This window comes from Rhinatrema bivittatum, chromosome 4 (assembly GCF_901001135.1).
Source record: "Rhinatrema bivittatum chromosome 4, aRhiBiv1.1, whole genome shotgun sequence".
Taxonomy (NCBI): domain Eukaryota; kingdom Metazoa; phylum Chordata; class Amphibia; order Gymnophiona; family Rhinatrematidae; genus Rhinatrema; species Rhinatrema bivittatum.
Genome location: NC_042618.1, coordinates 310,668,573 through 310,684,919, shown reverse-complemented (window position 1 = coordinate 310,684,919; position 16,347 = coordinate 310,668,573). Strand labels below are relative to the sequence as shown.

Here is a 16,347-nt window from a genome sequence, read left to right as displayed (position 1 = left end):
GAAAATGGGGGTTTGTGAAGAAGATATGTTCTTGCTGGTTGGAGGGGAAAAAATGATGATCATGGTCCTGGAAAAGCTTGGCTAAAGAGCCAGGTTTTAAGTTTTTTTTTGAATGAAGAGTGGCAGAACTCAAGCCGAATGTCTGGTGGGAAAAACTAAGGTAAAACTTAGGTAAAACTAAGTAAACTTAGGTAAAACTAAGTAAACAAATTTTATACCAGTTTTTATACAAAAGCTAGGAAGACAAGTAATTAATTACATACAGGGTAAATGCAAGGTGGGGTGAATGTTTGCGTAGAAAAGTATACATAAAAAGATCAAACTCCATACAAGCGAGCTGTCAACACACTGCAAGAGACAGAAGATCGCAACAATAAAATCACTCTATGATTGGCTTGCATAGGCTTCACTAAAAAGCCATGTTTTGAGGTCCCTCTTAAATTGTTTAAAGTTGGGCTCTAGCCTAATTGCTGTCGGCAACGAATTCCAGATTTTGGGCCCTGCTAAAGACAAGGCTCTGTCCCTCACCTGATTCAAGTCGGCTGATTGCACAGATGGTAAAGTTAATAAACCTTTGTTGGCAGAACGCAGATTTCTTTGGGGCACATGTAATTTGATGGCAGCGTTCAGCCAATCAACCTGATCACTATAAATCAACTTATGTAGAATACAGATTGATTTGTATTTAACCTGCTATTCAATTGGCAGCCAATGTAAGTTACTTAATATAGGGGTAATATGTTCACTTTTCTTTATACCAGTTAAAATTCTTGCAGCCACATTCTGCAAGACTTGAAGTGGCTGAGTGGTAGGAGCGGGTAAACCTAACAGAAGTGAATTGCAGTAGTCCAAACTACCAAATAAGAGTGCTTGGAGTACTGTACGAAAATCATTCTGATCCAGTAAGGGTTTCAGCCATCTTAACACTAATAACTTTGCATACCCAACTCTTACTTTAATGGCAATATGTTTTCTTAAAATTAAATTCTGGGTCACTGATAACGCCCAGGTCTCTGATATTTTCAGCGAGTTTCAAAGTGGTTTGATCTTGTAAAACTATCTGATTAGAACTTCTGGGGGAATTTTTCCTTTCAAGAAGAATTATTGCAGTCTTTTCGATGTTTAATACCAGTCTCATCTGAGTGAGAACTTGTTTTATGGCCTTTAAATATATTGACATTATCTTGTAAGCGTTATCAACTGAATCCTCTATTGGCAACAAAATTTGGATGTCATCTACGTATAAAAAATAGGTCAGCCCAAGACCTGACAGCAGATGACACAACGGCAACATGTAAACGTTGAACAGAGATTCAGAGAGTGACGAACCCTGCGGAACTCCGGTGTTGAGATCGAATTTATTAGAGTAAATATTGTTCACTTGCACTTGAAAAAAACGATTTGTTAAAGATTTAAACCAGTTTAACACCGTCCCTGTGATTCCAATTTCAGATAGCCTCTGTAATAAAAACTGATGATTAACGGTATCTAAAGCCGCGGATAGATCTAACAATATCAAAGGATATGACTTCCCATGGTCCATCCTCTTACAGTGTCCAAAAGTGATAACAGTAAAGTTTCTGTACTAAAATGCCATCTAAAACCAAATTGGGAGGGTTATAAAATATCATTAGAATCTAAAAAAAAAAAAATGTTAGCTGTTTAAAAACTATCTTCTCGATCAGTTTGCTAAAACAGAAAGGTTTGAAACAGGATGATAATTGTTCAAGATTGTGGGATCAGAATTCTTCTTAAGAATGGGGCGGACTACTGCACCCTTAAGGTTATCTGGCAGCACTCCTTCCTAGTTGTCCCCAAAACTCTGTTGACTTGTTATACTTACAAGATTTGGAAGCTCTTAGATGGCCTCTTAGATTAAAAGGTATGCTGTTATATACCTCATCTAGTATCATGGAAAAGAGAAAAATAATGCAACAAGTACAACAAATGAAAATATGTGTAGCACTGGGGATGCTCCATATTAACAGGCCAGATTTTAGATGTTGACCAAAAGGCAATTCTTCCCCTCGGAAGACACAGTTGGCAGGTTTTTTTTTTCACTGTTTCTTTTAACCTTGCTCTGGTGACAGATGAAGAAGACTGGACAGAATGGACATGTGGTCTCACTTCAACCCAACTGATTAGATAATTAAGCATGTCATGGATGAGTAGAGGTTGGGTAACTTGTGGATAGCCCAGATTTCAAGTAAGGAAGGAATTAGACTGGGGTTTTGACAAGTAAACTGGGGCTTAGGCAAGTCATGATAGATGGGGAGCAGATGTTAGGCCATGTGGTAAATGGGATTTAGGCCAGGTGCAGCTCAGGGTCTGTTTTGTCACGATGGAAGAAAAAGAAGAGCTTTTTTTTTTTATATATTGTTGAGTGGTAAAGCTATGGTTTATACTTTCAGCTATATCTATCGTATTCTTCATAATTTCCAAAATCTGTACGTTTATATGGCCTGTGCCAAACCTGTGGAAGATGGCCTAGATCCCTGCCAGTCATCTGCTAGGTTTTCAGGCAGGAAATATCATTTATTTATTTATTTGTATTCATAGGCCGCTTATACCAAAGCCTGAAGCGGCTCACAATAAAACATATATAATAAATACATAAAAAATATCTCCACAAACAGTAATAGTACAAAGCTGCACAAATAAATATCTGGGTAAAAATGTAAAATCATGGCAGCTAAAAGGCTAAAATTAACATGACAATATCATGACATTGAAATCATGTTTGATATGAATTGTCATGTTACATGACATGGTGTCATGTTGACACAAAGTGACAAAACCATTGTTATTATTTGAATTGCTGTCACGGATTGTTAATCCTTTGAGCTGTGGCGAGGTTGGTACTGCCCGGCTGGTGAACCAACTAGGCCCTCTCTGACAGCAGGCAGGCGCGCTAATGCTAGGACAAGGGCTAGACTTCACCTGGACTAGCCTCATCCCCTGCAGGTTGAACCCTTGGGTTCTGAGCCCAGCAACACTTAGGCGAGGGTCCCATAGAGAGCGGTCAGGCAGAGTCAGTAACCAGGCCATGGTCAGGACAGGAGAAGCGCAAGCAATGTGGAATCCAGGCACTGGTCAGGGTAGGCAGAGAGAGAGGGCATAATCGGTAGCCAGGCTGAGGATAAGGCACAAGAAGTCAGTCAAAAGGGGCAAGAGGGACGGAGACAAACAGGAGGACAAGGCAGGGTTGAAACTAGCGCAGGGCAAGGCCAGGCTAGGAACAAGACTTGGAGCAAGGCATGGCAAACTAGCACTGGAACAGGACACAGAGTACAGTGAGATAAGGTAAGGACCTGAACATGAGCAAGGCAAAGCAGGAACGAGGCAGACAGGAGCAGGACTGGGGCAAGGTGGCAGAACTAGAACAAGACATGCAGGAATAGGACAAGCTGGACTGGAACAAGGCAGGCAGGATCAGGAACAAAAAAGCAACATGCACCGCAGACAGCTAGATACGGCAGGAGGACCTGTTACTGAGGTGCTGGATAGTTGTGCTGAGCTTCCTTTTATACTAGAGCAGGGATGGCATCATCAATCAGCATCCACCAGGAAGTGTTAGCTGCCTGGCTTATAATTTATTTATTTATTTATTTAAAATCTTTTCTATACCATCGCTAAGTTATATACCATCGCAACGGTTTACATGTAGGCACATATTTAATGTAGGTAAAAGTGTACTATAGTACATTCTAACAGGTGCCGTCAAAGGTTCGGTTACAATATATCATTAGACAAAATAATTTTTAGAAAAGTAGGTCATGACTAAGTGTAGCGAAGGTACTTTCACTGGTAAATTTATCATACATAGTGTTATCAATATGCTTACTGTGATGTAGAGTTCATAGACTACTCTACTGTATTGTCCTAAGTACTGTGTGTCGGTGCTTATCTGCCTATTCCTGAATAATTCCTATTCTCCCGTCTCTTTGTAAAATGCTTGTTTAAAAAGCCATGTTTTTAAAACTTTTCTTAAATGCCTTGAGGTCACTTTGTAATCTGATCTCTGGAGGCATTGTGTTCCATACTGTGGGCCCTGCTAATGATAAGGCCCTTTCCCTCACTAGGGTTAGTCTTGCTGTTTTTACTGAAGGAATGGTTAGGAGTGCTTTATTTGCTGATCGAAGGTTTCTGTGTGGGACGAGTACCCGTAATGCTGTGTTTAGCCATTCTGATTTCTCATCATGAATTAGTTTATGGATGGTACATATAAAAGGACTCAGGAAGTGCAGGCGATTCTAATTGGTCCCTAAGACATAGTACATTTCTCCTATGTGTTATTTTTTGGGCGCATTTCATTTCTGAGGGCGAGCCGTTCCTCCGCACATTTACTGCAGCGATGGCGCCGGTAAGCAAGAAGCCTAAGCGTCTTCCTATTTGTGTTGCCTGTCATATTAGGGAGAGTTGTCTTCCTTGGATTTTGCTAAGCCTGGCTCCTCCCATTCTGATGATGGGTTGGTCATGGCCTTGACTGGGGGGTCGCCAGATCTTGGTTCTTCCTTGACTGGCTTCTCCGCTGGCGAGGGCAGTTCTGTGGGACCAATTCCAGTTCCTTCTGGGCTTGGTCTGGACCCAGCTGCTTTTTCTTGGGTGAAATTTTTTCAAGGCTTACAAGGCTTACAAGCCTTTCTTCAGATGCAGTCCTCCGCTTCCCCCACTTCTGTCCAGCTGGTGGCTCCTCCCTCTTCCAGTCCTATGCTTAAATGCCAGGGCTTGCCTAGGCTCCCTGCGGGTGTTCTAGACAGGAATCCAGATGGCACTGATGATGAGGTTGATTCTGATTCCCTGGAAGATGGGGAAATTCTTCCAGGGCTGGAACGGTATCGAACCATGTTGCAGTTCTTTCCTAGAGATGAATTGCCGGCCCTGATTTCCCAGATCTTGAAGCCGCTGGGTGTTCCTGGTTTGGATGCTGTGTCAAAGCCAAGGAAGAATCCAATTTTGGTTTCCTTACATAAAGCCTCTTGGTTTTTCCCGGTGATGGATGCCATCCAGGAATTGATTGATCTGGAATGGGATGCACCAGAGACAAATTTTAAAGGGGGTCAGATATTCGAAGGCCTGTACCTCCCTGGATCCTGCTGTGATAGATCATTTGCGTTTTCCCAAAGTGGATTCTCTGGTATGTTGGCTGTGTCTAAGCAGACAACTATCCCCATAGAGGGAGGAGTGGCCTTGAAGGATGTACATGATAGAAATATTGAGGCTATTCTTAAGCAAGCCTTTGAGGCAGTGGCGATGAATTTTCAGATTGCTTTCTATTGCGCCCTAGTGGCAGGATCTTGTCTGCTTCTCTCTCTCAGGAGGGAGTCTGGAGGGAATTCCAGAGGGGTTATGAAGCCTGCTGCTGCCTTTTTAACAGATGCAGACTGTGATTTGGTCTGGACCTCGACCAGAGGAGTGGCTTCAGTGATAGCAGCTGGGCATCAACTATGGTTGCAAAATTGGTCAGCTGACACATCTTCCAAAGCCAGTCTTACCAAGATGCCCTTTAAAGTCTCACTTTTGTTGGGGAGTGAGTTGGAGAAACTGGCCAGTAAGTGGGGCGAGTCTCCAGTGGAGGATAAGAAGCAGTTACTGCGCCCTTTTGATATGAGGGGTTGTTTCTGGGATTCCAGGTGTTTTCATCTCTACAGAAGGATGACCTTTTAGCGGACTCTGCCTTTTGGTAGGTCTCAGTTCTTTCATCCCTTGCAGTCCAAGAGAGGAGCGGGCTCGGGTGGTGGACCTTCCCAAGCTTCTCAATGAAGGTTTGCCGACCCACCTACCGGAACAGGAAATGGGGGACATCTCTCTCTCTTTTATTGGAGGTGGATCGAGATCATGTCGGACCAGTGGGTCCTGGAGGTGATAAGTGAAGGGTATGCACTGCAGGCCTTGTCTTGCCGGGAGCCATTCCTTCAGGTGACTCTGGGGTGTTACAGCTGCGAACTGTTCCATCCTACTCTGTCTTTCATTTGAGTCCGTTCATCTCCTTGCCATCCCTGGATAAGGTCAGGGATACGGAGGAGTTTCATCTTTTGTGCTCCTTGGATGTTAAGAGTCTTGTCATGCGTTATCTGGAAGTCTCTGAATCTTTTCGAAAGGATTGCCTGTTTGTTCTCCATGGCGGGAGTAAGTAGGGCGCTCTGGCTTCGCGGGCTACCATAGCTTGTTGGATTAAGGAAGTGGTCATGGCCACATATGTGGATGGTGGAAAGCCATTGCCTACTCAGGTTAGGACTCATTCCATTAGGGCTCAGGCAGTGTCATGGGTGGAGGCTAGTCTGTTGTCTCCCTTCGATATCTGCTGAGATACGATGTGGTTCTTCTTATACACTTGTTCCAGGTTTTATCATCTGGATGTTCAGGCCTGGGATGATGCAGCCTTTGCTCTCTCTGCCCTTCGGGGTAATTCTTCACTAACCTGGGTACCTACTCTTCGGGGGCCCTTCTGCTCTATTTCAGGTACCTATCTTGGGATACCGGGTACTCGCTCCTCGAGGGCCTGCTCTCCCTAATCTGGTGCCTGCTACTGAACAAGTTCTGCATGCCAGGACCTTCAACAATACAGCTTCTGCTTCAGTGAGTACTAACCCTTTCAGCCTGTCTCACCTTCAGCGCTCTGTGTCTACATCTGGGGCCTGTCCCTGCTACACTGCGCTGCCTATCACCTACTCGAGTGTGAGACTCGTCTCCTCTTCTGAGGACCCCTGGTCTACTTCTGCTGGGTTACTTTCACTGCTGCCCGCTCCCCAGGCAGTACCATCGAGCTGTACAATAAATACAACTTCTCTGTGTCTGCAGTGTATAGAGTCTAGCCTAGTACTGCGATTCCTCACGGGGCTCCTCCCCATGGGAGTGGCCATCACCGCAGTACCCAAGAATCCACTCCAACACCTCATAACCATAACAATGAATTTACATCTTGTTGCTCCTTGGTGGCTTGGGCTAGTCTGTGTCTCTCTCAGGAGGCTGAGGGAGCAGGGTCAGCTGGCAGAACTGTAATGGAACTGAGAGCCATCTCCTTAGCTGATGCAGGCTGTGACCTTCTTCGAACTGCTGCCAGAGGAATGGCTTCCATGATAGCGGCTAGGAGTCAGCTGTGTCTGTGAAATTGGTCAGCGGATACAATTTCCAAGTCAAGTCTCACAAGGTTATCCTTTAAGGGTTCTCTTTTATTCAGCAGTGAGTTGAAGAAAATGCAGGTAGGGGAATCCCAGGTCTTTCGTTTGCTGGAGGATTAAAAAGCCAGCCTCGTGTCCCTTTGGGACAAGAGGCCGCACTAGAGATTACAGGTGTTTTTGCCCTTATGGGGGAATGACTACTCAGAGACCTCATCCCTTTGATAGATCTCAGTCCTTTTGGCCAAGAAAGCCTCGTAAGAATGCGGTCTCTGGGACCTTTCACAATGCAGTTGCGCGGATTCACCTACTAGTGCAGGAGATAGGCGGGTGTATACATCGGTTTTATGATAGGTGGGTCCAGATCATGTGAGACCAATGGATCCTAGAAGTGATAAGGGATGGCTATGCTCTAGAGTTTCTTTGCATTCCTCTGGATGCCTTTATGGTCTCTCCCTGCAACTCTACAGAGGCTGTTGGATTTGAAAGTCATGATTCCTGTTCTCAAATCACAAGAAAATATGGGCCACTATTCCATTACTTTTGTCGTACCCAAAAAGGAGACCTTTCAGCCCATCCTTTATCTCAAGGGTGTCAATCGACATTTGCAGTTGACTCATTCCTGAATGGAAATACTGCACTCCATAATAATGACAGTGCAATCAGGGGAATTTCCCATGTCTCTGTACCTAATGAAGGCATATATTCACATTCTCATTCACCAGGAACAACAACGATTCCTGCAGTTTTCCATTCTGGGATGTCATTATCAGTTTCAGGCCCTGCCCTTCTGGCTGGTCACTGTGCCCAGCCCGGATCACCCCAGGGAGGGCCCGGGACAGACCCAGACAGCAGATACTGTCAAAGTTGTGATGGTGGTGGTAGCGGCATTCATGCACAAGGATGGCATCCTAGTTCATCCATATCTGGTGTCCTGAGGTACCGGCTGGAGAGTATCCCAGGTTCCCTCTGTCTGTTGATCATGCTCCCTAGGGTAGTTCCTCACTGCAGGTCTCCTTCGGTTAGGCCCAGTCACCAAGTCCAGCTTCTTTATAATGTATGGCACCACAGTTCAACGCTAGCTCAGCTCTGAAGCAAGAAATAAAATAAGTCTGTATCCAAAATGCAGTAAGGGAGCCCCCTCTGGCACTGGCCAGTCCACACAATGTCAGCTCAAAAATGCAAACAATACTAGTTATAAGTTCACTCAGTTCGGTGGGGAAAACAAACCAGCTTAGCCTTCCGGCAAACACACCGCCCTGCTGGGCAGTAGCACAACACTCCCCTTCTCCCCATAGTTGTGCTGCAGGCAACGGTCCTCCCAGTCCTTTTACAAAAACAAGCCAGTCAAAAGAAAGAAACAGCCAAAACCCAGAGTAATCACACTTACTCTATGTCCATGTCTGCAGATGCAGTTTCCACTGCAGGAACGCTCACCTCCATGTCTTCCTCTTCCCCTTAGCTCTCCTTTAAACTCCCCTGTGTTGCCTTTGACTTCCTCCTCTGTAATCATGGGTTCAAGTGTGTGTATTCCCTCCTGCAGGGTGCCAGCCCCAGGTGGCCAATCAAGCTTCTCTGGCCTACCCCCACCTCAAAGAACCTGGGAAATGTAGTCCTCCCAAGATCCTTTGACAGTATCTGCTGTCTGGGTCTGTCCCGGGCCCTCCCTGGGGTGATCCGGGCTGGGTTTTCCTCACTGGGCACATCGTGAACCTCATTACACTGACAACTGCTTGATTCAGGGCAAGAGCATGGAAGGAGAGTCACTGGCTTCTCGCAAGGTGGTCTCCTTACTGCAAAAGCTAATCTGGGTGGTGAACTTGGCCAAGAGTATTTTACAGCTGTCTTACATGCTGGAGTATATAGGCATTCATTTTGATATGAAACAGAGCAGAGTGTTTCTGCCAGAGAGTCACATTCAGAAGTTGATTGCTCAAGTTCAAACTCTAAGAAGTACTATTCGCCTGACAGTGTGGTCTTATCTACAGGTCCTGGGGTTGATGACAGCCTTGTTGGAAGTTGTCCCCTAGGTGAGGGTGCATATGCAATTTCTTCAATGCATGTTGCTTTCCCAGTGGAGTCTGCAGTCACAGGAGTACACAGTCAAGCATCACTTGCCATTGGAGGTGAGCGTCTAATTGCAGTGGTGGTTACAGGTGGACCATTTCAGGAAGGGAGTTTCCTTGGAGACATCAGATTGGTAGTGCTCATGACAGATGTGAGCCTTCTAGGGTTGGGGTGCTCACTTTCAGGATTTAGTGGTGCAAGGCTGTTGGAGTACCGAGGAGAGTCAATGGAAGCACGTGCAGTTTGGCTGGCATGCTTAAGGTTTAACCAGCATTTAGAGGCTTGGGTTGTCAGTTAATGTCAGACAGTGCAACAACAATAGCTTACATCAATCATCATGGCAGATCCAAAAGCTAACAGGTGTTGAGATAGATGTATTCATGGTATGGGCAGAGCAACATCTTCAAGACATATCCTCCCACATTACCAGAAAGGACAATGTAAGGGCCGACTTTCTCAGCAGGCAGAACTTGGACCCAGGAGAGTGGGAGTTAGCAGACAAAGCCTTTGAACTCAGTGGCATGCTGGGGATTGCCAGTCTCTGGATTTACTGGCGACCTCAGACAGCGCAAAGGTTCTGTGGTTCTTAAGTTGCAGAAGGGATCTGAAGCACTGATTATTCGTGCTCTTGTTAAGGTGTGGCCACGAGGCAAGTTGTTATATGTCTTCCATCCATGGGCATTGATAAACAGGATTGTTTAAAGGATTGCAACCCAGCCCAAAGACATACTTCTGGTGGTTCCAGATTGGCCTCAGAGGCCATGGTATGCCGATCTACAGAGGATGCTTGTGGAAAGTCCTCTCAGACTACCACTCAGGAAGGATCTGTTGCTTCAGGGGCCTATTCTATACGATGATCCGGATTGATTTTGTCTTACATTTTGACCCTTGAGAGGACTCAGTTGTTGAAGCTTGGTTATTCTCCTGCAGTGATTTCTACCTTGGTATGGGCCAGAACATGTTCTATGTTTCTGGCCTTTGTTAGAGTTTAAAGAGTTTTCGAGGCCTGATGTGAGTAGTGAGGTTCTCAGGCTCTTAAAGTGAAAACTTCATTAATTTTGGAACTTCTACAGAAAAGATTGCTTAAAGGATTGGCCTTTAACACCCTGAAGGTTCAAGTGGTAGACCTTGCTTGTTATAGGGTGCAAGTCAACAGGGGGCGCATTGTCTTCTCATCCAGATGTGTCCTGGCTTTTGAAGGGAGTTAAGCATCTTCGTCCTCCCTTCTGGCTACTGGTGCCTCTGGTACTAAATTTCTTGGCAGTTCCTACTTCTCAACTGCTACATAGTCTTTCCTTGTGGCTACTTACCTTGAAGACGGTTTTCTCTTGGCAATTTGTTCAGCATGTTGGATTTCCGAGCTACAGGCTATTTCTTGCCATGAACTGTTTCTGCGTGTGACTCCGATGGCAGTACAGCTTCAGACTGTATCTTCATTTTTGCCAAAAGTGGTTTTGGAGTTTCATTTGAATCAGTTTCCCTGCCGATGCTGGATAGGTATTCGAGATGAAAGTGAGTATCCTTTGCATACCTTGGACGTCAGGTGGCATCTGTTGAGATACTTGGAGGTTGCTAAATCTGTCGGGAAGTCTGATTGACTGTGCTCCATGGTGGAAGTAAACAAGGTGATGCAGGCAACTATAGACCATTGGGTTAAGGAAGTCGTCATGGTCTCCTATGTAGAGACTGAGATTCCTTTGTCTAAGCAAATTAGAGTGCATGCCATTAGGGCACAGGCGGTTTCGTGGGTGGAGCTATGATTACTGTCTCCTGTCGAGATTTGCTGAGAAGCAAAGTGGACTTCCTTACATGCTTTTTCCAAGTTTGGAACTTTGGGCTCAGGAGGACGCTGCCTTCACACATGTAGTGTTGATTGGACCACAGACAGCCTCCTGCCCTGTTCAGGAGTAGCTTTGGTACATCCCACTCATGTGGATTGGCCTACCTTAGTGCAGAGGAAGAAAAAATTACTACTTAGCTGATAATTTCCTTTCCTCTAAGGAAGGCAGGCCAATACACAACCTGCTCTTGCCTGCTGACTTGGCTTTAGTTCGTCCTTATGTGCAGTTGCAGAGTGTTGTTCCTGTTTATTCGTTGGAGGATTGGTAAGTGTCATAACCACCCCTTAGTTTAGTGAATGTTAATTATTTTGCCTGAGCTTTTGGTTGGAAGCATGAGAGGTTGACTGTTATGGGCTTATGTCAGGGCAGGCTATATGTCTATGATGTCTGTTGTACTCTGTCTCCATCTACTGGTAGAGGTGCATAACCCACTCATACAGATTGTTCTTCCTTCCTTAGAGGAAAGGAAATTATCAAGTAAGTAGTAATTTCTCCATGATTGATCCAAATCAGCAGGTAGGCAGTTCCAGGTTACCAGTATTTTATTAATTTGTTGTTGTTTTATTTTGTAGACAAGAAGATGTTGCATTCATCAAAAGATCACACAGCAATCAAAACCATATTACTGAAGATCCAGAAGAGATGGAAGTATTAATTGCTAATAAAAGGAAGCAGAAAGAACCCTCCTTCCTGAAGGCATTACTGAATACTTTTGGTCCATACTTTTTGATTAGTTCTGCATTCAAACTGCTGCAGGATCTACTTTCCTTTATTAACCCACAGTTGCTAAGGTATTGCAAAAGCTTTTCCTGTCAAATGTGTATATTCTTTATAGTTCTATGGAATGTTAATGCCTATATAAGGCTACATAAGTTCACTTTGAAAAAGCATAGGTAATTGGCTCGGTATGCAGACAGAATAACTTGTATGAAGTTACAGCTGCTTTTCACAGGGCGTAACTTGTGTGCTGCTTTATCTTAACGTGAATCGTTTTTGAAAATCAAAAAGTATGTACTTGAGTACCAACTTCATCCTCTGGAACACCTTTTCCCAGTTTGCATAAAAGTATGTGGGAAGCTGGGTTTTATGCTCATAAATGGCTTTGAATCTTAAACTCGTAACCGAAGCCTTACTTCTGGTGGCTACAGGCTGGTCCCGGAGGCCATGGTATGCCAGCTGCCATAGGTTATATATACTGAGATGAGACTCCGTGGATGTATGGGTTGATGTGGGCACAAAATAAAGTGTAACCCATAAACACCCTGTTGGCTGGTATCAACTTACCATCATTAGTATACTCTTTGGTGGTGTGATTGAAGCGGGTTTATGAATAATAAATTTTATCAAAGTTTTTTAAAATATATTTTACTAGCAAATTTAACTTGAGGGTGGATTCTTTATTGTTTAGACACTATTTCAAACAAGAAAGGAGTAAGTGGGTACTGGGTTACTTCATGGCTAACTGGCCCATTGCTTATTTCTTTTGGGGCAGTATCTCCAAATGGGTTGGTTCTAAACACACATTGCCAGGAATGAATCATACTCCTAAACCCCAGGGTATGTTGGGACTTTTTACTCCATCTGAGAAACAGAATATTTATTTATTTTAAAACATTTGTATTTCACTGACCTTAACATTATTTATCCTGAGAGAATTATCTGTGACTAGGAAAAAGGCTTTCTTCATTTATAGGCCTTAATGTCTGGAACAGTGTTCATAAAGAATTGGACTTGATGGGGAATTATATGAATTTTAGACAGTACTGAAAAGCCTGGTTTTTAATTAGTAACATCGGAGGAAGGACCTATGAGTTATAGGAAGGAGTGTATTTAGTTACAGTTATATTATATATTGATATGTATTTATTTATTTATTAATTTGTTCAGTTATATATACCGTCATTCGGTACAGCCATCCATAACGGTTTACAAAAATCAAACAGAGAATAAACCATTAAAAACATTGATGCATAAATTAATAGTGGGAAAGAAGAAGGGATCGGGGAGAGGTTGGTGGAGAAAAAGGGAGCATAAGAAAAAGAAGGAAAAAGGATTATGGTAACAGTATTGGTATTTAAACATCTTCGGGATGGTCTTCTAGTGTTAATTATAAGTTCATATTGCTATTATAATTACCTGCTCAAAATTTCGGGGCAGGGTACACTAAAAAAAAAAGGATACATTATTGTATGCTCTGACTTGTTTGTTACTTTTATATTTTGCTATAATTTGTTTTAAACTGTATTTAAATGAGAATTATTTTAATTTTGCCCTGAACCTGTATGGATGGATAGATGATAAATCAAATCAATCAATTTGCTCAGTAAGTCATCCTGCTATACATTATATTTTCTTAAAGAAGACAAAATGAGAGATCCAGGGATAAGCGACAAACGTTTAGCTTGCAGTGTTCTGTTATCCATATCTCCTTTGAACTGGAGTATTATTTGTAAAAAATGCCATCAGTTTACGTCCGTTAGAGGGATTATGGGTAAATGCTTCCAGGAATCCACTGGCGCTTTTCACCTGAAGAAATTCCTTGCTGAAAAGAATAATGCGTGTTTTGCATTGGTACATGTAAAGAAAGAATAAGATATTTTGATTTCTTCATATATACTTCTAAGCCAGGAGTCCCTAAACCATGAAGCGTAGGGTCTCTGTATTATGTAGCTTTCTGAAGTCAGACTGTAATCTGTTGATAATGGCATGCTTCTCAACAAACTCAGACAACCGATCATAAATAACTCAATAATTTTAGCCAGATATGGTAACGAGGAGGTCAATCTGTAGTTAGCCAGAATTTTAGGATTGGCATCAGGTTTTTTTTAATAAAGGGCAAATGCAATCTTGCGTTAATGGAGCAGACATATTCCCTGAAGATTGACAATTTTTGTAATTGTTTCGCCAAGATCTTCTCTCAGACATTTTATCAGAGCAGTGGAACATGGGTTTAAAGGATTGGTTGATGAACTGATTCTGGCTATACAGCTGACAGTCTTCTCCTTTGTTACTGTTTTAAATGAGTTCCAGGAGAGATGACAGCGAATATCCGCTATAGCTGACAGAGGAGAACATTAATCAAAATTTCGACATATAATCCAATTTTGTCCTTGCAAAAAGCAGCAAACTTTTTGCAACATGATAGTCATCCGACTGTGACCTCCAGAAGCCATTTCTGGTGGTTAGAGATTTAACAATATAAAATAACTCTGAGGGAGTATTACTAGCAGCAGAAATCCTGGTGAAGAAATAGGATCGTTTAGCTTTGTTGATCTTGCTACGATAAAGGGCGCGTGATATATAAAAAGCAGACTTAGAGATGTCAGACTGCTTTTTACGTCAGCAACGCTCCCTTTGGTGCAGTTGTTGTTTTAGTGATTTTGAGGCTGATGTATACCATGAAGAATTTATTTATTTATATCATTCTCTCATCAGTTCTAGGCAGTTAACATAACATCCATAAACAGGCATTCTGCTGCTACAACCAGCTTAGGCCTGGATTTATCAAAATGCACTAAATATAGCATGCGATAGGAAAAGGGGTGTGTTTTATGGTAATAGGCAGTTTATCGCAAAGTGAAACGCTAACCTTTTCACACTTTGCAATACATTTCGGAATTGTATTTCCTGCATACAACCACTGGCTGGACCATTTTTAGTAGTTTTGAAGCTCCCAGAGAGCCTGCCTAGCAATGAGAGAGAGAGACAGACTAGCCATAATGCCCTCACACTAGATAGGTATTTATATCTCTATGGGACGCCCACCTAGTAACTCGTGGTGAGGTTTAGGTATTAGTGTAGGGGTTAGGGACCACTTTGACATTCAAAGTGAGATGTATGAACAGTGAGGAAACTGAGCCAAAGATGAGATTTGTGCAATGTTCTCTCAACCTAGCATGATGGACTCTCTACCTAGGTAACATCAAGCTAGGTTGCGAGAACATTGCAGAAATCTCATCTTTGGCTCAGTTTCCTCACTCCAAAGTTCATCAAATCTTCACAAGAGAGCACTGTGCTGTTCGTACGTCTCACTTTGAATGTCAAAGTGGCCCCTAACCCCTACACTAATACCTAAACCTCACCTTGCGTTACTAGGTGGGCTTCCCATACAGATATAAATACCTATCTAGTGTGAGGGCATTATGGCTAGTCTCTCTCTCTCTCTCTCACCCTGCTAGCTAGGCTGGCTCTCCAGGAGCGTCAAAACAAGTAAAAACGGCATGGGCAAAAACATCGCAATGTGCAATAAAGCCCTAACGCTAATGAAAAAGGTGTAGTTAAAATCATCGTTAAAGCCCACTCCCGCCCCTAACTCCTCCTCTTTTTTAGATTTGCATCGCACCATGCGTTATGTGCTATCGCAGTCGTTAAAGGCATTTTCGCATGCGTTAAGGGGTTTTCACATGCGAAAATGCCATAACGTGATTTGATAAATGACCCCTTTAGATAGGTGAAGTCAGGAGTGCAAATGGCAATACATCAGAGACGCATGGGATGGGCATGTCAGTGCAAAGCTAACACTGATTTCTTGAATTATGTATTGCTAGTGTTAGTGCTGCTTAAGAAGGTGGAGGCACTTCGGACAAATATAGGGAGAGAGGTTGCAGTACAGTCATAAAGATTTTTGGGCTGCCGAGGAGGGTGGTGCAGACCATGAAGAGGAAGGCACTGGTAATATTGAGCTGTGGATTATGCAGGGTTGCCATGGAAAGCCAGATAGAGATGGTGGCTCTTGGAACTTCCAGCCATGCTGCCATCACTTTGGAGCTGTAGAAGAGGGGACATAGTGTTCTCTAAAGAAGCAGGCCTTGGAGGCACAGAGTACAGAAGTGCTCATTATTATAACAGAGCCACAAAGTCTAAGTGTCTCTATTTGGATTGGAATCCCTAGATGTGAATGTTTTGTTGATGATATGAATTTGGCATGTTGCAAGAGAGGGGCGTGAGAAGAGGAAAAGAAGAAGGGATGAGAGGAAGTAAGAGTGTATGGGGGAGGGGTTGTGAATGAGTGAGTGTACCACACACATACCTCTTCCCCCTATCCAGTCATCCTTTACCTGCCCTCTACTTCCCCAGGAAGGTAGATATTGGGGAAGGGGGGGGGGCGGGAAAGCAGGGCACTGATTTGCTGGGGGTGTGGCAGTTGCCAACATTGGAGAAATCTAGAAATACTATTACTGACACTATCTGCCACATGCCTACATCCCTATGAACGCTTCCCCCTGCCTCCTTCCTTCCCCAGCATTTCAAATCACCGAAAGGGCGAGGCATGGTTCTCCCCTCAAATCCTTCCCATCAAACTCCAGGGAGATTTCTCCTTC

At 43.5% G+C, this 16,347-nt stretch overlaps 1 protein-coding gene across 3 annotated transcripts in view; it reads left to right on the top strand.

Moving 5' to 3' along the window:
* ABCC3 (ATP binding cassette subfamily C member 3) overlaps positions 1–16,347 on the top strand; it is a 475,864-nt gene that overhangs the window by 131,310 nt on the left and 328,207 nt on the right. For all 3 annotated transcript variants that reach the window (XM_029600255.1, XM_029600254.1, XM_029600256.1), the window contains exon 8: positions 11,599–11,817. In XM_029600255.1, the coding sequence (XP_029456115.1) occupies positions 11,599–11,817 (219 nt within the window). The remainder of the gene's footprint in view (positions 1–11,598; positions 11,818–16,347) is intronic.